The 23,338-nt window shown below is 43.2% G+C and overlaps 1 protein-coding gene across 4 annotated transcripts in view; it reads left to right on the forward strand.

The window, feature by feature from the left end:
• The window catches only part of TBC1D5 (TBC1 domain family member 5), a 766,435-nt gene that overhangs the window by 704,790 nt on the left and 38,307 nt on the right, over nt 1-23,338 (forward strand). For all 4 annotated transcript variants that reach the window (XM_089692221.1, XM_089692220.1, XM_089692223.1 and 1 more), the window contains exon 20: nt 4,714-4,813. In XM_089692221.1, coding sequence (XP_089548347.1) covers nt 4,714-4,813 — 100 coding nt within the window. The remainder of the gene's footprint in view (nt 1-4,713; nt 4,814-23,338) is intronic.

Below are 23,338 nucleotides of genomic sequence, written 5' to 3' on the forward strand. Positions count from 1 at the left end.
CTTGTTCATATGAATCAAGTTATAAACAACAATTCTAAGAAAGAGAATAAAATTGTTCAGTGATCCACTAAAGCCAATCAAAAAACATACTAAAGTCAAGAAGTCCACTAAATTCCCCTTAGAGTACATCTCAGAGATAGCATCCTCCTGCCAGCCATTTGGTATTCTCTCTCTTCTGGGGATCTACTGATCAATTTCTTTATGGAATATAAATTTGTTTTACATTTCTTTGAAAATGATTGATCTTGCTCACAGACGAAATGCCAAAGCTTCTGTGCAGGTTGGATGTGCCTGCTGTGTGTGTGCAATTCAACAATCAGAGCCTACTGAGGAGGCGCTTAAAATGCTACCAAGTAGAAGAAAGAACTTGGATGGCCGCACTGCTATAACCACTTTTATTGCGAAGTCTATAAAAACAGCAAAGCATACACAGCAAGAGGAAGAGAGGCTAGCTAACGCTTTTCACACTTACCAGCGCTTTATCATAGCATAATGTGCTACCACTGACCATCGTGTAGTTAGTCCCCCAGCCTCTTGATAATGACTTGGTTTGATAGTAATATTACTGGGTAAACTACACTGAGGCTAGAAGGCACCTGTCCTAGACAACAGTTCTCAACTTACTTCATCTTAAATGTCCATGTTTAACTGGAGTGTACCCAGGCCTCTAGTTGTAAAAACACCAAAAAAGGGGTAACGAGCAGTCCTTAATTTCAATATTTTATGGATTGCACTAATTATAATTATACAAAAGAAATGTAGCCGTGTGGCCTTAGACAGTCTGTGGTCATAGTCGCAATAAAAGCAGCCTTGGGGAGCAATTTAGGAAGCATATTCTTGAATGTACAGTTAACCTAGTAAAATGTGCTTATGAAGATTACCTACAAATAGAAAAAAACCAAGAACATTAAGATTGCTAGCACATTGAAGATAATTGTGCATTATGTGTGTCCATTGCATATGTTCAGATTACACAGTTGTGTATCTAATCCAACCTAATTTTCTACATCCAGTTAAATCCCTTATAGGGTCTCTTACTGGAGCATTCAGCTTATGCGTTAAAACTTCGCTTCTTGTGTATATTACTTCAAGCAAAGTAATTTATTTGCTCTTTTCATTTACATTGTTGTGCATTGTGAAGCCAAGTAAAGCACACATAAGAAAATATTTCATCTCATAACAAGTCTTAAATGCAGTACTGTTTATTTGAGTATGTCACTTTGTCAGAGGTCGGAACGCTCATTAGCATGAATTGCTTTCAGTATACTTTCCGGGGTTCTCTAACAGCAGTACACTCTACATATGTAGTGACACTGTTTTGTTACTTAAACCACTGAAAGCATTTAAGTTTACATTTTGACTATCAGAAATGGCTTTGAACTCTAGAATAGCATAAACTAGGTTCCTAATGCTAGGAATAAAAACATTAATAGTACCTTTATCGTGAATGGCTTCCATTAGCGTAAAACTCTGGTGGCATTAAACATGGCAATTATTCTTTTATAGCAAGGCTGCCTACCACTGAACATGTTGCGAGCAGTGTAAACACTTTCTATGCACAGTAAAGAGAGTCAGTTTTATTATTATTTTATGTTTTAAATAAGGCATGTAATCACATTCGAGCTGCTTTCTAAAGATGTTTCTTTTGTGCAAAGTGACAGACATGGATTGCTGAAGGCTTCCTTAGATTATCATAAATGAGTCATGTATCTCCTCACCTTCTTGGCATTGTACCTTCAAGTGTTGACTGTCACCATCCTGAACTCACAGGGCATCAGCAGTGTGTAGTGCCTATGAGTGTATATATCCATTATAGCTCTGTTCCTTATTATATCTCACCATTTACTAGTTAGTTCCTGTTCCATGACCAGAATCAAAGGGCATGCCACCAGCTTTGTATGCTGTAGCATGCAGTAAACTTGTTTTAAGTATGGGCAATTCAAGCACAATCCTAGATTGTAAGCTCTAACGAGCAGGGCCCTCTGTTTCCTCTTGTACCAAATTGTATTGTAACTGTAATGTCTACCTTCATTTTGTAAAGCGCTGTGCAAACTGTTGGTGCTAAATAAATCCTGTATAATAAGAATAATAATAACCTATGATGAAAAGATGCATAAGCAGAGGTTCATGAGTGACCTAAACTCAAGTGTCCTAAACTTAAACCCTAAGTGACCCAAGTGACCTAATCTCAGACTTGACTTGGGTGACCCAAATGACCTAAACTCAAACTTGAGTGACCTAAACTCAAGATTTCCTATGAAAGTTTGGCCTTCCTACCTTATAAGCCTCCAAATTCTGAATGTCTATCACATCAAAGAGCCAGTAGAAAGGTTCATGATGGAATCGTTTTATATAAAAAAAAAAGTGAAGAGCCAGTAGAAAGGTTCATGATGGAATCGTTTTATATAAAAAAAAAAAGTGAAGATTTGGAAATAACTTCAGATGCCTATGTGTCTTGATCTACTGATGGTTTGGCATGTTGTTTTCTGTAAAGTATACCTTTATGTTTTTTATCACATGCGCAGTTTCACTTTCAGAAGCTTTTTACAAGTTTATCCTTGAAGTGGAACGATATCCAAATATTTTCCCAATTTTGGATAGAGACTTTTAGAACCCCAGTTAGGTTTTTGACCCCAGTGGGAAGAATCACTCTTTGTCTTTGTTGTCACATTGACAGAAAGTGAGGGAAAATTGAAAATGTTAAATTTACCAGAACAGGGGTAGAGGGGATATCTTTAGCTGGAGACAAATGTGAAGGTTGGGTTTTCCCCTCACATTGGAGATATTTCCAGGAACAAAAATATGAAAAGTCCTTCCCCACTGTTTACAAAAAAAAAAATTATTTTTAGGAGACCCACTTTAAGCAGCCATATTTCCATGGATGTTTTATTCCTTTTCAGAGGAGTCTGGATAAGCTGCAGTAAAAGGAAAAGTATTCTTTCATCCAGTCCCAAAATAGCTCTTTAATCCTGATTATCAAGTCATCTTGTTTTTTTTTACCTTTGAACAGTGGCATAGTCTCTATGGGCAGTATGTTTGCTCATGGGTTGCCCATAACAACAAATTAGAGCTCGGAAAAGATGTTGTCACTTGCACTAAAAAAAGCTTCCATATATGATGATTGGTTGCAACTATGGGAAGTACAGGGAATTTCTGTCCTGCCTAGTCGTCTGTTCTTTTCTAACCTTTGAATATGCTTTGGTATCAGTCTTATATACTGCAACTTCCATAGTGTCCCTCTGCAGTTAAATTTGAAGCACAGTATTTTTATTTGTATTTTTTTTTAATACTACCTCAAAGCTCAATGATGCACAAGATAATAGATGAATACAGTACAGCAAGAACCCTTGGCACTGTGTAAAGATGATTGAGCAATCCAGAATTTAGCTCCGCTTAACAGAGCTTATAGAAAGTAGTATTAGGTGATGCAACAGATGCCAGGTAAATCCTAGTAATAATATTGCAGAGATGATTCTAAATTGTAATGCTAAGGCACTGCTAATTTGAGCATCATTACCCCACTAATTGGTTTTATAGCTGACGGGCTCTGAAAATGTGCAGGAATACGGATAATTTTTGGAGTGTTCTCTAGCCCAAAAAAAAATTAGTTTGTTTCAGAACACTAGTTTACAGTGGGATTACTACCACTATTTTACCATTATAGGTTGTCAGAAGCCACAAAGTATAGCAATAATATGTGTCGTTTATGCATCTTTACACATGCGGGGGATTGTTTGTGGCAGCTTTTACCATATCACAATGGATTTTAAGTAAAACTGAACCCCTATTTGCTAATACACTTCTTGTAACAAAACAAAGGTGTTCTTCACATTTCTTGGTACATACAGATTGAAACCCCTGGTGTGTAAATCTGGCATTGCATTACGACCATAAGGTAAAGTAGTAGTTTTTTTGTTATTGTATATGATAGGGGTACTTACATACACAAGCATATATTGCAATGCAGTATAAGTAAATTTGAAGTATACTGTCTCGTAGGGCCCATTTACGTTGCAACACAAACTACAGTTTCTTGAAGCAGCAGTGGATGTAAGGTGCAATTGACAATGAATGACAATACTCTACTACACATACAGTATATAGCTGTTTACTATATTACTAGTTATAATTAGTGTTACGACTTGCTTTATACCGCATTGTGCTGTAAAGGAGCCATAACAGCTGACCTAGCGCCTATACATTTTTTTCATATTGGGTGAATGCAGGCTAAGTAATGTGTAAGCGTAACACTTGTAAGTATTCATTACCACTCCAAAAACATACATTACTCATATTAACAATGCCGTTGCCTTCCTTTTGCCTTTGTAGGAAGATTTCATCTTTGTTTAGGCATTATCCAGTGTCAGCATCGATTTTGTGGATTGAGATCTGTCCCTAAATGACACAGTCATGTAAATCCCTGTGCCTTTGCAGTGGCCTTTATGTTCTAGGCTGTGTGTACCCTTGTCTCACACAGATCATCCTCCTCCTTCTCTGCTTTTCTCCTTATGACTTACTGCAGAGTTAAAATATGAGTGATAATGGGATGATAGAATAAAGAATGGCTTCTCCATCCTGCAGAATGGCTTCTCTTTCCTGCCGGACTTGTAAAGTTAGAGATATGTCTACTTTAATATCTGGCCATCATTTCTTTTACCATCACCAAATATTTGTATAAAGATATGACTCTTAGGTTTTTTGCATCTTTTGCAGGAAGAAGATCTCGAAGCTCAGGTTTCATTCCTTCAAGGACAACTGAATGATTTGGAAGCAATGTGCAAATACTGTGCAAAATATATGAATATCCACCTTGGTAAGTAGTAACCTCATGCTACCAAAAAAGGGCCTGGATTCTTCCTTAGATACACAGAATATAACTGGATACTAACATTTATAGGTAAAGTTGATCCATTGAATATCCAATCGCCTATTGGGGAATCATGAAGGACTTTTTTCCCTGCAGGAGGAAATTGGGTCATGTTTTGCTGTGTTTTTTTTCCTTCCTCTGGATCAACTGTGGGTATAGGATTATAACTTTTTTTTTTTTTTTAACGGTTGAACTGGATAGACTTTTGTCTTTTTTCAACCAGACTAACTATGTAACTACCATTAGTTATATTGGTAATTATTATTTACCGTATATACTCGAGTATAAGCCGAGTTTTTCAGCACATTTTTTGTGCTGAAAAACGGCCCCCTCGGCTTATACTCGAGTCAACGTCTGCAGATGTCTAGCAGGGGGCGCTGCTTCTAAAGCCAGTGCTTCTCAAATAGTGGGGCTCCGTCAAGGGGGGCGCGTACAAGGGTGGGCAGAGGGCTGCTGTCTCTTACCTGGCTCCCACAATGATCCATCCAGGAAGCGCTGCTCCTTCTGTCACTCCGGCCACTCCCTCACTCCTGCCGCTCGGCTCCGCCTCCTCACCGGTGATTGGCCGCCAGAACTGTAGCTCAGGAAAGGTACACAGGCGGCCAATCACGGGCGAGGAGGCGGAGCCGAGCGGACCCGCAAAAATCGAGTGAGGGAAAAGCCGGTAAGTGTGCAGTGGTGCTGCTGCAACCACATATGCTGGCTGCAGCAGCACCATACTGCAACAGGGGTCAGCAAGTGTCATTGGTGTCAGTGGGAGGAATAGTGCCGCATCATTGGTGTCACTGATACTAATGATGGGGCATTATTCCTCCCACTGACACCAACGATGGGGCACTGTTCCTCCCACTGACACCAATGATGGGGCACTATTCCTCCCACTGATACTAATGATGGGGCATTATTCCTCCCACTGACACCAACGATGGGGCACTATTCCTCCCAGTGATACCAATGATGGGGCACTATTCCTCCCACTGACACCAATGATGGGGCACTATTCCTCCCACTGACACCAATGATGGGGCACTATTCCTCCCACTGATACCAATGATGGGGCACTATTTCCACTTACAGAGCTATTTTACTGTTTTTCGTTTAAATAAATATTCATGTGATTTTATTGGTCTCTATCTTTATTTTTTACATTGACTAGTAGGTGCCTCATTTCCCACCCTCGGCTTATACTCGAGTCAATAGTTTTTCCCAGTTTTTTGTGGTAATATTAGGTACCTCGGCTTATATTCGGGTCGGCTTATACTCGAGTATATACGGTACTATCGAAGAACTTCATAAAGGAATATAACATTTGTATTGGTCACAGATCTATATTAGTCTTTGGGCAAAAGTGCCAATTCCTTACTGTTGGACTACAGTCACGGTATGCATCAGGTCTATGATCTATGACCAAGCCCCAGTATGCAGAGTGAAACATGTAAGGGGGTGTGGGTTTTGGCAGAGACATGAAAACAGAGGCCACTTCTTACTGTCATGTCACATGGGCTGGTTGGGAGAGTGGCTTTCTTCTTAATTACATACACATTACTTTTTGGATGAGTACATCAGTATGTCAGCACCCCTTTCTCTGCAGAGGTTCTTCTCTAGCCTTGAGCGGCGCTCCAAGTCTTTACTGAGATCCCCAGAGCAGCAGTGCTGCATCTATAAGCCAGGAGGCTGTTGATCAGCCATTTTGTAAACTCCTGTGAGGGAAACACATTGATTTCTGGAACTTTCTTTTACTAAAAATGGACAAGAAACTCCCTAAAAAGAATATTCTGAATGACTATGTCCTTAATGTGCTACCAGCTGAAGGTAGTTCTCACATTATATCTGGGTTTTTGGAGTTTTGCAGAATCGTCTTCATATCCAACAATTTACTGCCTATCTTCCTTATGTACTGTTGTAATTTCTGAAAAATGCCTAATTGTTACTATGGAATTAACCATCATACCATTCTGTAGCTTGGCTCCGTGTAATTATGATAAATTAGACATGCCACACTAAGTCTTTCTGGGGGAATATTCAGTGAGGGGAAAAGAGCTTGACTGATTAGGAATTGATGAGTGTCAAACTGGCCATGAAATCATTATTTGGAATATTTCTTTGTATTTCATTAAAGCATTTGTTTTACTTTCACTGACTCAATTGATACTCTGCTAAATGTTTGTAATACATATGTTGTTAGCACATTTTTATTTAGGTGGGTATGGGAAATATCCATCACAGAAAGATGCTGCTTCTTTTCATTACTTAGTTATTGTAATGGGATGTTGAGAGGAGATGGAAAGTTCTAGAAGACATTCACATGGACACAGTCTGTGCAATGTTTAGACATGATTTTTCTATGGACCTCATAGTAAAATATAACATCCTGGACAAATTACAGCATACTTATCAGAAGGGTCTTGGTTCCCTGCTGCCATCCTTTACATTAAAGTGGAACTTAAACCTAAAAAGGAAATTCCACTTTATGTCCCCCCCACCACCACTTTTGGAACTTTTTTTTCGTGGGAAGCAAGTACCTAGTTTTGTCAGGTACCCTCTCCAACTTCCCGCTAGGTGATTCCACCAGAAGTTCTCTGACTTCCCCCTTCGTCAACTGCAACCTCCTGGGACACGTTACAGTTCCCAGGAGGCTGTGGGACCTTTTAGACAGTTCAGTGTGCCTCACACATGTCAATGGGGAGTTGGCTGTGAAGCCGCAAGGTGTCACAGCTGTTTTCCCACAGTAAACATGCTGGCACCAGGGACTCAAAGACTGGTGCAGAACCAGCCCAAGTGAGGAACAGCACTGTATCCCTGGACAGGTCAGTATTTGTAGCTGCTGACTTTTTAGTTTTTTTTCAAACATACTGAAGAATCTCTTTATAGTGGAACTTTAGTCAGAAAATTAAGTCCTGCTAGATCACTTCAGACTGGCCCCTTTTGCAAGTAGATCGATGTAAAACAATAGAAATACATGCCTTGACTGTTAAAAATTCCAAAATGACTATCCTACCCTGTTCTGCACATGCTCAGTTGCTCTCTAATTTTAGGCACTGTTTCGAAAATCAGAGCCTCTAGAGGCCGATCTGCTGACAGCCTAAAGATTTTACAGCTGCTCTGGGGCTCTGGGCAAAATGGCAGTCGCTGGCAAGAAGATACTGGAGCAATGATGGGGGCAATTTACAGCACACACTTATTTTGGTAGCATAATTATTAATGTTGAATAAGGAACATTATTTTTTATAAAGTTATGGGTAAAGTTCCAGTTAAAGTTGAGTTGCAAGGTCATTTCTTTCTTACAGTAATAAACACTTTCACCAAATAAAAGTACCAAACACCTGCTGATAGGTTAATTGGATCCTGTCTAAATTGTCCCTAGTATATGTATGTATGAATGTAAGTTAGGGTCCTTAGATTGTATGCCCCTTGAGTGTTAGAGACTAATGTGAATGTACAATATATATGTAAAGCGCTGTGTAAATTGACAGCGCTATATAAGTACCTGAAATAATAATAGCATTGACTGTTGACATTTAGTAGCACTATGAGCATTTGAATAGTCGGAAGTATTTATAGCTTTTTTTTTTTTGTAAAAGGAGTCTATCAGCACTGAATAATATGCATAATATAACAAGAAGTTTGTTATGTCATTTGTGGTGCAGAAGCTTTGAGAACTGATTACATGCTAGTCCCTTAAAGAAAGTCTGTACTCTGGAAGCAGGAATGGCACATTGAGGGCAAAGGACTAGTCAGCAGTATTGCCTGTAGACTCCCTGCAGCTGATCTTTACTCCATTACTACTTTATTATGCCATATTCTGAACTGTCTCAGTATGGAGATAGCCATCTTTGTAGGAGACTATGCTTCTTCATGTTAGAGTTTCCCTACAGATGACTAGTGGCATGATATTCAAGAAGTAGTAAGAGGGGAGCAGAAAATACAAAACCATAGAATGAATTGAGCAGATCTAGTCAGTTCATCAAATTCAACTTTCTTTCCTCTCCAGCAAGGAGAACCGTAAGCAGCACAGTAAAGAGATCTCCAAAACTCCAAAGACTAGCTGTGAGAAGGAGCAGTGACTTAGATGGTTTCACACAGCAGATATACCTTTAGTAGGCTCAAGGCATTGGGGTGCCAGGGTATGCTCACAAACCAGAAAGTACACTGCTAGGTTCAAGGCATTGGGGTGCCAGGGTACGCTCACAAACCAGAAAGTACACTGCTAAGCACAAGGCATTGGGGTGCCAGGGTACACTCACAAACCAGAAAATACACTGCTAGGCTCAAGGCTTTGGGGTGCCAGGGTACGCTCACAAACCAGAAAGTACATTGCTAGGCTCAAGGCATTGGGGTGTCAGGGTACGCTCACAAACCAGAACGTACACTGTTAGGCTGAAGGCATTGGAGTGCCAGGGTACGTTCACAAACCAGAAAGTACACTGCTAGGCTCAAGGCATTGGGGTGCCAGGGTACACTCACAAACCAGAAAGTACACTGCTAGGCTCAAGGCATTGGGGTGCCAGGGTACACTCACAAACCAGAAAGTACACTGCTAGGCTCAAGGCTTTGGGGTGCCAGGGTACGCTCACAAACCAGAACGTACACTGCTAGGCTCAAGGCTTTGGGGTGCCAGGGTACGCTCACAAACCAGAAAGTACACTGCTAGGCTCAAGGCTTTGGGGTGCCAGGGTACGCTCACAAACCAGAAAGTACACTGCTAGGCTCAAGGCATTGGGGTGTCAGGGTACGCTCACAAACCAGAACGTACACTGTTAGGCTGAAGGCATTGGAGTGCCAGGGTACGCTCACAAACCAGAACGTACACTGTTAGGCTGAAGGCATTGGAGTGCCAGGGTACGCTCACAAACCAGAAAGTACACTGCTAGGCTCAAGGCATTGGGGTGCCAGGGTACGCTCACAAACCAGAAAGTACACTGCTAGGCTCAAGGCATTGGAGGGCCAGGGTACGCTCACAAACCAGAAAGTACACTGCTAGGCTCAAGGCATTGGGGAGCCAGGGTACGCTCACAAACCAGAAAGTACACCGCTAGGCTCAAGGCATTGGAGTGCCAGGGTACGCTCACAAACCAGAAAGTACACCGCTAGGCTCAAGGCATTGGAGTGCCAGGGTACGCTCACAAACCAGAAAGTACACTGCTAGGCTCAAGGCATTGGAGTGCCAGGGTACGCTCACAAACCAGAAAGTACACTCCTAGGCTCAAGGCATTGGAGTTCCAGGGTACGCTCACAAACCAGAAAGTACACTGCTGTTTTTTTAGAAATAATTAATTTCTAAAGATAATTTGCTTTGGCGGTGTTAACATTTGGAGATGTTCCTTATACAGTCAGGTCCATAAATATTGGGACATCGACACAATTCTAACATTTTTGGCTCTATACACCACCACAATAGATTTGAAATGAAACAAACAAGATGTGCTTTAACTGCAGACTGTCAGCTTTAATTTGAGGGTATTTACATCCAAATCAGGTGAACGGTGTAGGAATTACAACAGTTTGCATATGTGCCTCCCACTTGTTAAGGGACCAAAAGTAATGGGACAATTGGCTTCTCAGCTGTTCCATGGCCAGGTGTGTGTTATTCCCTCATTATCCCAATTACAATGAGCAGATAAAAGGTCCAGAGTTCATTTCAAGTGTGCTACTTGCATTTGGAATCTGTTGCTGTCAACTCTCAAGATGAGATCCAAAGAGCTGTCACTATCAGTGAAGCAAGCCATCATTAGGCTGAAAAACAAAACAAACCCATCAGAGAGAGAGAAAAAAAATTAGGCATGGCCAAAACAACTGTTTGGAACATTCTTAAAAAGAAGGAACGCACCGCTGAGCTCAGCAACACCAAAAGACCCGGAAGACCACGGAAAACAACTGTGGTGGATGACCGAAGAATTCTTTCCCTGGTGAAGAAAACACCCTTCACAATAGTTGGCCAGATCAAGAACACTCTCCAGGAGGTAGGTGTATGTGTGTCAAAGTCAACAATCAAGAGAAGACTTCACCAGAATGAATACAGAGGGTTCACCACAAGATGTAAACCATTGGTGAGCCTCAAAAACAGGAAGGCCAGATTAGAGTTTGCCAAACGACATCTAAAAAAGCCTTCCCAGTTCTGGAACAACATCCTATGGACAGATGAGACCAAGATCAACTTGTACCAGAGTGAAGGGAAGAGAAGAGTATGGAGAAGGAAAGGAACTGCTCATGATCCTAAGCATACCACCTCATCAGTGAAGCATGGTGGTGGTAGTGTCATGGCGTGGGCATGTATGGCTGCCAATGGAACTGGTTATCTTGTATTTATTGATGATGTGACTGCTGACAAAAGCAGCAGGATGAATTCTGAAGTGTTTGGGGCAATATTATCTGCTCATATTCAGCCAAATGCTTCACAACTCATTGGACGCCGCTTCACAGTGCAGATGGACAATGACCCAAAGCATACTGCAAAAGCAACCGAAGAGTTTTTTAAGGGAAAGAAGTGGAATGTTATGCAATGGCCAAGTCAATCACCTGACCTGAATCCGATTGAGCATGCATTTCACTTGCTGAAGACAAAACTGAAGAGAAAATGCCCCAAGAACAAGCAGGAACTGAAGACAGTTGCAGTAGAGGCCTGGCAGAGCATCACCAGGGATGAAACCCAGCGTCTGGTGATGTCTATGCCTTCCAGACTTCAGGCTGTAATTGACTGCAAAGGATTTGCAACCAAGTATTAAAAATGAAAGTTTGATTTATGATTATTATTATGTCCCATTACTTTTGGTCCCTTAACAAGTGGAAGGCACATATGCAAACTGTTGTAATTCCTACACCGTTCACCTGATTTGGATGTAAATACCCTCAAATTAAAGCTGACAGTCTGCAGTTAAAGCACATCTTGTTCATTTCATTTCAAATCCATTGTGGTGGTGTAAAGAGCCAAAAATGTTAGAATTGTGTCGATGTCCCAATATTTATGGACCTGACTGTATGATAACAAATCTTCACTTTAAAAGTTTAGGCCCACTTAAATTGTAACCACTGCAGATTTTTTCCTTTTAACACTTGCCTCTGTAATGTCAGAAAACGTCTGAAAATTACCGCTTTCAGGTCTCCATATGGAGCTCATGGTTTGCTCACATTGACACACTGTCCTCTGCTACCTCCACAATGCAATCAATACTTTTTCACTGCATTGCATACTTATCAAGTTTAGCAATGTAACTCCGCTATTACGCTCTAGCCTTCATAGAATACATTTACCTCTGTGATTATTGATTATTGAAAGTTGGGGAAAGCAGTGTGAGGAGTAATGACACCAGACTCCAGTCATAATATGTATTTATTAGCAAAATACTAAGAACATCTAAAAAAAATCATTGTTAGTCATACCATGGACTGCCTTTTCACCTTCCCATAAAGGCAGTACAGCAGTATGGGAACTTCTTCCAATTTTTTGATAGTTCAGTTATTGGCTTGGATCACTGTATGCCACATAAAGTGTGTGTTCCTTCACTGTCAGTACTTACCAGTGATGGATTAAACAGTTCCAATGTGGTTTCAACTTTCTCACATTTTCCATAACTCATTTACAAATCGCCAGAGTGCATTTAGCATTACCTTATTGATCAGAGCAGACTCAAAAGCCACTAGTTATTCATTTTAAAGCTAAAAATACATTACACTAGAACATTTGCCGATAGCTAGAATGCAGGCATGTCCCATGGAATGACCATGTTATTAAGATCTTGTTTAGAACATTTTTGTGTTGCAGAAATCATTTCTGGAAACAATTTCAAAACGTTGTAGTACAGTACAATTCTTAGCTTTTCAGCTAGTAAAAACATTGTGCAAATCACAGGGAGAACGAACAAAGAGATTTTAGTAAAAAGCAGCACATATTACACACGTTAACACTTGTTATGCACACACTTGATTACCCCTAGATGTCAACCCCTTCCCAGTCAGCGTCATTAATACAGTGACAGTGTATAATATCACTGATCATGGTATTAGTGTCATTGGTGAAGTCCATGTCCGTCAGTTCCCACCCAGTGTCAGATTGCCCGCCGCACTATTACAGTCCCACTATAAGTTGCTGATCACTCCTATTCGTAGTATAGAAAAAAAATTCCAGTTTATATACCATTTTGTAGATGTTATAACGTTCACTCAAACTAATCAAAATACATTTATTGGGATTTTTTTTTTTACCAAAGACATGCAGCAGAATACATTTTGGCCTAAAGTTAAGAAGAAATTAGATTTTTTTTTTTTTTTTTGATATGTTTTAAACCAGCAAGTTAAAAATTGTTTGTTTTTTCAAAAAATTTCTGTGTTTTTTCATTTGTAAATTACTAAAAGAAAGTTGTATTTGGGTGAAAAAAAATTATATAAATTTTGTTTGGCTACAGCATTGCATGACTGCTCAATTACCAGTTAAAGTAGCACAGTGCTAAATAGCAAACAATTACTTGGTCATGAAGGGGGTAAAACCTCCTGGAACTGAAGTGGTTAATACATCATAAAATGTATTTTGGTAGATGCAAATAGTATTGGTAGCTAAATTACCCCCTTGCAGCTCCTCTACAACAAAGACTGGAAGAGGGAGAAGCCGTACTATTGGAAAGTCTGTTGTACTGCGGTGCTCATATTCTAGCAAGGAATGTGCCGATAGGTGGAGAGGTCAGAGTGAAAGAAAGTAAAAACTTACAAGAAATGTACGGTAAACCCTTTGGTGGATAGAAAAGCTCTTCTCATATATTTATCCCCTCTGTGTATTTAGTTGTTTACCTGGAGTTCAGCTTTAAGCTGTTAAAAAAAAGCAGTCGGCTTTTAAATATTTCTCTGCAAGTAACACTTACACCCCAGTTTCACTGATCCAGACTTTGAAATCATGCGACTTACAGTGAAGTCGCATGATTTCAAAGTCAGATGTCATGCCGATTTGACGTCCAATTTGCAAGACATCTGACACAGATGTTATGCAAATCGCACCAAAAGTATTGCATGCAGTATCAGCGCAGCTCTGATCAAGTCGGAACCGAAACATCATGACCACTGTAATTAGGGTGCGAATTGGCATGCGATTTGCAAGTTGCATGGCATGCAAATCGTGTGCCAAGTTACAGCCAGTGTGATCGGGGTCTTAGGGAACAGAGCATTGATTTAGGAAACTAAAAATAAAACCATATCTGCAATGCTTTTTATTTCCTTAAAGTAAAATCTAAATTCTCATCAATTAAGCCTTTTATTGCTCTATTCCTGCTGCTGTACAGAAGTGTCCGCAATTTTTTTGTGAAATAAATGGCATGTTCTTGAGAACCTCAGCTTTAGGTAATAAGTATTAATTACCTGTGCTAATTAATGAATAAATAAGGGCATATTTAAGAATAGGAGTAGATTTTCTATCACAAACAATACTCAATAATAGCTTTACTGTGCTTTTGATTCCATTTTTCTTCCAGACTAACACTGTAATCTGCTCTTATGTAACCTTCCTAGATATACCATGTCATAGGTAAATAATATGTAATTGCTCCATGTTTTCAGTGACTTTTTATCACCTAATACATGCTGGTAGAATTGGAGAATTGATATATTTGTGTAACGTTTCCCAGAAGAAACATTTCAATTAGTAGTCAAGGTGACTGGATGATGTTCTTCAAGATGCATTATGATTTGTCACCAGTCTTCAGCCATATGTCACATAAAAGCCAAGGATTTCTTTACATTGATAATGGAGCTAATTTATGTTTAAGGCATATCTGGAGAGCTTTACGTCTGTCTGAATCTGTAAGTGTAAAATTTAATGTGATTGAATATTCCCTTAGTACCGCTGAAGCACACTTCGGTTTCTTCTTCTGTACCTAATTAGAAGCAAGTTGTTTGGCTTATTACAACTTATTATTGTAGGGGATATAAAAGATCGCAGTCCTTTCCAAAACATAAAAACCTCTTGCGTAACTGTTTAGTTAAAAGCAAAGTACGGCAAGCATCAATCTCAATGTGACTTTTATAAAGAGAGCTTCAGCCAAGACAAAAATCGTTAGTGAGCTTACATAACGTCATGTCATGTCTGGTATTTGGTATCTCTTTGTTTTACAGCTAAAGAGAGCCTGTCACCAGACCATTCATTTCAACAACAATCCTCCCATAAGATTATGTGTGCCTTGAAGGTATTTTATGCATGTTATTGACCTGTATAAGCCTCACATGTGGAGACATCCAGAAGATCTGAGAATGCTGCTAGGGCTGCCAAATTGGACGTGATGGCAGGAGCCCCAGCAGACTCACTCAAGTGATACTCTATAGTACAAACTATAGAGGCTGCATAGAGGCCTCCACCTTTTCAACACAAAGGAACCTGTAAAATAACTTTCTGGTCTCAGGGAGCCCCTACCAAAAATTACTATATCTACAACTCCTGATACATGAATGTGACAGTCATTGGGAAGAATTACCCTTTACAGATCGCTCAAGATCAAAAATGTCTGTCTGAACTTATCTGAGAGGCAGAAACTGTTCATTGTTCAAGGAACTCCTAGCACCCTCGGAGGAACTCTAGTTGAGTAACCCTCCTCTATAGTATTTCCCTTTGCTCCTCTCCCAGCAGCCCCATAAAAAGTTATATAGGGAAGTAAAGATAGGATGGAGGGTATGGGCCAGCACACACGCTCACAGGAGAGGAGAGGGCCATGATGTACAAGAAGGGAGGAGGCTGTGATAGGAAATTGACTCTTCCTGGAGCAGTCAAATTTTCTAGCAACTTCAAAGGCACCTTTAAGCTTTAGGGTCTCTTTAACTATAGACTTGGTCCACAACTCCCCCCCCCCCCACCATGTGCAGTTCCTTATGTGGACAATCTAATTACTGCATCACGGACAACCCCTTCCTTGAGGTCCAATCAGCATGCTGAATCCTTGCTATTTCCAGCTGTGCATTGTTACAGAGGGGGATCTGTATATAGCAGAGGCACTGATTTGAATTGGCGCCTCTGCAAAATGAAATTACTTGGTTTATGTCAATGTCTTTTTAATGAATCTGTACTGAATATTTAAGAGTTTCCAACACACTCATTAAGTGGTTGGTGAGTTTTTGCCTGTCACAGTGCTAACAAGTTAGATTGCTCAACGTTTACTTCAAACATTTTATTAGCAGAAATGATTGGTGAAGGCATAGATAGCAGATTTCAGTAGATGAAAAAAAGGGCATAAAGTGGGGCCCTTACCAATTTTTTGGTAGCAGGTCAGTCGTTTACTCGGGCAAGGGCAGTAAAAGTGGGTGGTTGAGCCACAGTCATAAATAAGTACACCCCAACAGATTTGTCAGAAATCCTTTACTTTCAGAATCAACATTTTCTATGGGACACTATACTACAAAATACTCCCACAAATGTGGGCCATTGATTGCAAACAAGATTTGTTAATTTGCACACACAAAAAAGTATTTTTCCTAACAAATTCATTCAAGACCATGGTTCAAAAATGAATATACCCCAATGAAAGTCTTATGCAGGCCATAGATGGGTCGAAAAACGGCAGATTTTTCTTTTAAAAAACGAAAAATCGGTCGTTCAAGCGGCCGACGTTACCATCAATGGTAAAAAAATCGGCCGATTTTCAACCCGTCTACAGCTGGCAAAAAGTGTCCCTGCAGAGAGCTCCGCTATTTCTTTGACAGTTCTCTGACAGTTCCTTGACATTTATAGAGGTTGCAACAATGTATCTATTTGTTTCCATTTAGGATACAGATGTTTTTATTCGGAAACAAATAGCTACAATGTTGCAACCTCTATAAATGTCAAGGAACTGTCAGAGAACTGTCAAAGAAATAGCGGAGCTCTCTGCAGGGACACTTTTTGCTGGACTGGAATTCCTCTTATTTTCATCCTACTTCTTCATCATCCTCATCCTCTTCTTCTTCTTCTTCATCCTCATCCTCTTCTTCTTCTTCATCCTCTTCTTCTTCGTCATCCTCATCCTCTTCTTCTTCTTCGTCATCATCCTCGTCGTCGTCGTCATCATCCTCTTCTTCTTCTTCTTCGTCATCATCCTCTTCTTCTTGTTCGTCATCATCATCCTCATCCTCTTCTACTTCATCATCCTCATCCTCTTCTTCTTCATCATCCTCTTCTCCTTCTTCTTCATCCTCTTCTCCTTCTTCTTCATCCTCATCCTCTTCTTCTTCTTCATCCTCATCCTCTTCTTTATCCTCATCCTCTTCTTCTTCTTCTTCATCCTCTTCTCTTTCTTCATCCTCATCTTCTTCTTCCTCATCCTCTTCTTCTTCTTCTTCCTCATCCTCTTCTTCTTCCTCATCATCCTCTTCTTCTTCATCATCCTCATCCTCTTCTTCTTCATCCTCATCCTCTTCTTCTTCATCCTTATCCTCTTCTTCTTCCTCTTCATCCTCATCCTCTTCTTCTTCTTCATCCTCTTCTTCTTCTTCATCCTCATCCTCCTCTTCTTCTTCCTCATCCTCTTCTTCTTTTTCTTCCTCTTCTTCCTCATCTTCTTCATCCTCATCCTCTTCTTCTTCATCGTCCTCTTCTCCTTCTTCATCCTCATCCTTTTCTTCTTCTTCTTCTTCTTCGTCATCTTCTTCTTCTTCTTCTCCTTCTTATTCTTCTTCTTCATCCTCATCTTCTTCTTCATCCTCCTCTTCTTCTTCATCCTCATCCTCTTCTTCATCATCCTCATCCTCTTCTTCATCATCCTCTTCTTCTTCATCCTCATCCTCTTCTTCTTCTTCATCCTCCTCTTCATCCTCATCCTCCTCTTCTTCATCCTCATCCTCTTCTTCTTCATCATTATCATCATCCTCTTCTTCATCATCATCATCCTCGTCTTCTTCTTCATCCTCCTCTTCTTCATCCTCATCCTCTTCTTATTCATCCTCATCCTCCTCTTCTTCTTCATCCTCATCCTCCTCTTCTTTTTCTTCTTCTTCCTCATCTTCTTATTCATCCTCATCCTCTTCTTCATCCTCTTCTTCTTCTTCTTCATCATCATCCTCTTCTTCTTCTCCTTCTTCTTCTGCTTCTTCATCATCCTCATCTTCTTCCTCATCCTCTTCTTCATCCTCTTCTTCTTCTTCTTCTTCTTCTTCTTCCTCTTCTTCTTCATCCTCATCCTCTGCTTCTTCATCATCCTCGTCCTCTTCTTCATCCTCTTCTTCTTCTTCTACTTCTTCTTCCTCTTCTTCTTCATCCTCATCCTCTGCTTCTTCATCATCCTCGTCCTCTTCTTCATCCTCTTCTTCTTCTTCTACTTCTTCTTCCTCATCCTCTGCTTCTTCTTCTTCCTCATCCTCGTCTTCTTCTTCTTCTTCATCCTCTTCTTCCTCATCCTCGTCTTCTTCTTCTTCCTCATCCTCGTCTTCTTCTTCTTCCTCATCCTCTTCTTCTTTTTCTTCTTCTTCCTCATCCTCTTCTTCATCCTTATCCTCTTCTTCTTCTTCATCCTCTTCTCCTTCTTCTTCATCCTCCTCTTCTTCTTCATCCTCATCCTCCTCTTCTTCTCCTTCTTCTTCTCCTTCTCCTTCTCCTTCTTCTTCTTCATCCTCATCCTCTTCTTCTTCATCCTCATCCTCTTCTTCTTCATCCTCATCTTCTTCTTCCTCATCCTCATCTTCTTCTTCTCCTTCTTCTTCTTCTTCATCCTCATCCTCTTCTTCTCCTTCTTCTTCTTCATCATCCTCATCCGCATCCTCTTCTTCTTCTTCTTCATCCTCTTCTTCTTCATCCTCTTCTTCTTCTTCATCCTCTTCCTCTTTTTCTTTTTCTTCTTTTTGTCTTCCTCTTGCAGGTCACTGCTCATGCGCAGATTTTTTATCGGTAAAAAATCTGCCGATTTGCCCACTAATTGCCGCGAAAATCGGCCGATCGGCAAAATCGGGTGATTTTTTTCCAACTTTACCAAAAAAAAAAATGGCCAAAATACCGAAAAACGGCCGAACAAATAGCCCACTAACGATCCGAAAATCGGCCGATTTTCGACCCATCTATGGCCTGCATTAGGAGCAAAGCTAAATTTTAGACAGCAAAATCCTAATTAACAAGAATTCAACTACAGGGGAGTCTAATTATTCATTAAACAGGTGTCCAGCAGACAGTTGAATATAAAAGGGCATTACTTAACAAAGAAATCTTCCCATTTCATGCTGCCAGCAATGGCACCAAATGGAAGAGAAATGTTGCAAGGCCTGAGAATGAAAAAAATGTTGTTACATAAGAAAGGTGAAGGCTACAAGAAGATCAGCAAAGCTTTACTTATCAGTTAGAATACTGCAGAAAAAGTGATACAAAATTTAACAAAGATGGCACTGCAACCATCTCACAGAGACATCCAGGCCTTGAAAGGAGCATCTTCTGATGAGAAAGGTTGAAGAAAATCGCCATGCGAGTTCATTTCAGATAGCTAAAGAAGTAGAAAGCCAAACTGGGGTGATTGTATCCCGTGACACAATACAACATACACTACAGGGGAATGGCATGCTTGGGTATCGTTCATGAAGGAAGCCTCTCCTAAAGCCCATGCACAAAAAAACCCACCTAGAATTTACCAGGGCCCATGCTAAAAAAAGAATCAGACTACTAATCTGTACTCCTGGAGTGATGAGACCAAGATAAATTGATAGCTTCAAAACTGTATGGTGTTTGTCAGGGCTCCAGGGTATGACCAGAGGTATGTGACTGACGCAGGGAAACGCAGGCTTCAGATATGTTATAAACAATATGACAATTTATTAAAGACTAACAATACAAACATAAACGCAGTGCAATACTAAAACATAACACAGTGCAAACGAACCAAACCACCCACAGATAACAATATATACAATGCAAGCGTCGTCAGGCAGGCTGGGTCAATAACAATCGGGCAGGTAGGAACAGGGGGTCAGGCAGAGAATGGTCGGGGTCACAAGCCCGGGGTGAAACAGGAGAAGTCAGCAGAGGTCCGGATCAGGCAGGGTCAGCAACGAATCAGTCAGACAGGGACAGGGACGCGGGAAGCAAGATACAGGGCCCAGGAAAAACACACACCAAGGCAGAGACTGCAGGTCTGGCCATCCCTTAAATACACCTGCATGATCAGTTTCAGATGTTTGGCTGGCTGCAGGGTTGAGTCTCTGATTGCCGGGAGCACCCGCTGGCCAGCCCTGGTACTGCAGCCCACAAGGCAGGTGAGTCCCACCATTACTGGCAAGTCCATTCCTGACAGTACCCCCCCCTCAAGGAGCGGCCTCAGGACGCTCCAAACAGTCCTAGCTGGGCGAAATGTTCCACCGCCCGGGTCTGGTAACTGGCAGGATATCAAAGACTGGCACATCGAGCTGGACTCCGGGCAGCGGCACATTGGGCAGGACTCCGGGCAGCGGCACATTGGGCAGGACTCCGGGCAGCGGCACATTGGGCAGGACTCCGGGCAGCGGCACATTGGGCAGGACTCCGGGCAGCGGCACATCGGGCAGGACTCCGGGCAGCGGCACATCGGGCAGGACTCCGGGCAGTGGCACATCGAGCTGGACTCCGGGCAGAGGCACATCGAGCTGGACTCCGGATCACCAGGCGGAGCAGCGGGCACCGGGCCACCAGGCGGGGCGACAGGCATCGGGCCCCCAGGCGGAGCAGCGGGCACCGGGCCACCAGGCGGGGCGACAGGCATCGGGCCCCCAGGCGGAGCGGTGGGCGCCGGGCCCCCAGGCGGAGCGGCGGGCGCCGGGCCCCCAGGAGGGGCGACAGGCATCGGGCCCCCAGGCGGGGCGACAGGCATCGGGCCCCCAGGCATGACAGCGGGCACTGGGTCATCAGGCATGGGATTGTCTGGCTCGACAGCGGGCATCGGTTCACCAGGTATGACAGCGGGCACTGGGTCACCAGGCATCAGGTCATTTGGCTCGCCAGCGGGCACCGCGTCATCTGGCAAGGCAGTGGGCACCGAGTCACCAGGCACGACAGTGGGCTCCGAGTCAACTGGCATGACCGCGGGCACTGGGTCATCAAGCATTGAATCGTCTGGCAAGACTGCGGGCACCGAGTCGTCTGGCAAGACTGCGGGCACCGAGTCGTCTGGCAAGACTGCGGGCACCGAGTCGTCTGGCAAGACTGCGGGCACCGAGTCATCTGGCAGAACAGCGGGCACCGAGTCAACTGGCGGAACAGCGGGCATCGAGTCAACTGGCGGAACAGCGGGCACCGAGTCAACTGGCGGAACTGCAGGCACCGAGTCAACTGGCGGAACTGCGGGCACCGAGTCGTCTGGCGGAACTGCGGGCACCGAGTCGTCTGGCGGAACTGCGGGCACCGAGTCGACTGGCGGAACAGCGGGCACCGAGTCGTCTGGCAAGACTGCGGGCACCGAGTCAACTGGCAGAACAGCGGGCACCGAGTCAACTGGCAGAACAGCGGGCACCGAGTCAACTGGCAGAACAGCGGGCACCGAGTCAACTGGCGGAACAGCGGGCACCGAGTCAACTGGCGGAACAGCGGGCACCGAGTCAACTGGCGGAACAGCGGCATCGAGTCAACTGGCGGAACTGCGGGCACAGAGTTGTCTGGCAAGACTGCGGGCACCGAGTCAACTGGCGGAACTGCGGGCACCGAGTCGTCTGGCAAGACTGTGGGCACCGAGTCAACTGGCGGAACAGCGGGCACCGAGTCAACTGGCGGAACAGCGGGCATCGAGTCAACTGGCGGAACAGCGGGCATCGAGTCGTCTGGCAAGACTGCGGGCACCGAGTCAACTGGCAAGACTGCGGGCACCGAGTCAACTGGCAGAACTGCGGGCACCGAGTCAACTGGCAGAACTGCGGGCAGCGAGTCGTCTGGCAAGACTGCGGGCACCGAGTCGTCTGGCAAGACTGCGGGCACCGAGTCGTCTGGCAAGACTGCGGGCACCATGTCGACTGGCGGAACAGCGGGCACCGAGTCGCCTGGCAAGACTGCGGGCACCGAGTCGTCTGGCAAGACTGCGGGCACCGGGTCAACTGGCGGAACAGCGGGCATCGAGTCGTCTGGCAAGACTGCGGGCACTGAGTCAACTGGCGGAACAGCGGGCACCGAGTCGTCTGGCATAATAGGATCATCAGGCTGGATCAGTTCATCAGGCTGGGTAGAAACATCATGCTGGGTAGAGACATCAGGCTGAATGGAGGCATCAGGCTGGGTGGAGGCATCAGGCTGGGTGGAGGCATCAGGCTGGGTAGAGGCATCAGGCTGAATTGTGGGTGCCGAGGCACCAGGCTGCACCATGGAAGGCAGGTTCTCAGATGGGAGGCTGACCGGTTTGGATACTGGCAGGATGGTATTGGTTGGAAAAAACTTTCGCCTTTTCCTGGTTTTAGTTACCGGAGTACTGTAAGTAAGCGCAGGTTTGTAAATGGATGGAGCAGCTGGAGACAGAAAAGAGCTGGAGGATGGAACAGGGGAGGGAACAGTTGCTACAGAGGGCTTCTTTACAGGGTTAAAGGCAGGATAGGTGCAGCGAGTGGGAACAGGGTACTGACATGCGGTAGATAGCAGGGTATACTGGGCTGTAACTGGAGGTGATGTTGGGAAAGCAGGAATAGAGCTTTGAAGAAACAGATTTGAAGCAGGACTGGGTTTTTGCAAGCTGACTAAGGCTGGGTGCAACAAGTCTGACCATGTTTGCAGTATGGGTTGAACAAAGCTCAGCTTACACAAAGCCTGTCTGACCAAAGACTGCACTGCGTTTATACAATCCCTTAATACCTGTGGTGAACATGCAGCATAACGCTCCAAGAAGTAATCCACATCATCCTCTAATAACCATACCAGGGACTCTACCTGGTCTGCACTAAATGGCGGCAAAAATTCATCCCTGCATTCGGGGGTACCAGATGAAACCAACTCGGCACAAACCTGAATCAATGGCTGCACCTCAGAGAATTCTGTGCCCTGATCTACTAGAACATGAGCGATCCGTATACATTCTAGCAGTTCATCCCTGGGATACTCCTTCAGAGTTTGATAAGCATACTCTCTGTCATCAAACACTAGCAGAGATAAATACACAACCTCATCCAGATCCATCCTTCCCAGCAACAAGCCAAGATTGCTTCCCTGTGCAGCCACTTCTGGTCAGGATTGGCCTTGGTGTAATGTCAGGGCTCCAGGGTATGACCAGAGGTATGTGACTGACGCAGGGAAACGCAGGCTTCAGATATGTTATAAACAATATGACAATTTATTAAAGACTAACAATACAAACATAAACGCAGTGCAATACTAAAACATAACACAGTGCAAACGAACCAAACCACCCACAGATAACAATATATACAATGCAAGCGTCATCAGGCAGGCTGGGTCAATAACAATCGGGCAGGTAGGAACAGGGGGTCAGGCAGAGAATGGTTGGGGTCACAAGCCAGAGATGAAACAGGAGAAGTCAGCAGAGGTCCGGATCAGGCAGGGTCAGCAACGAATCAGTCAGACAGAGACAGGGACGCAGGAAGCAAGAT

The sequence above is a fragment of the Staurois parvus genome, unplaced genomic scaffold (genome assembly GCF_062004578.1).
Source record: "Staurois parvus isolate SC_StPar_1 unplaced genomic scaffold, SC_StPar_1.0 ptg000579l, whole genome shotgun sequence".
Lineage (NCBI taxonomy): Eukaryota > Metazoa > Chordata > Amphibia > Anura > Ranidae > Staurois > Staurois parvus.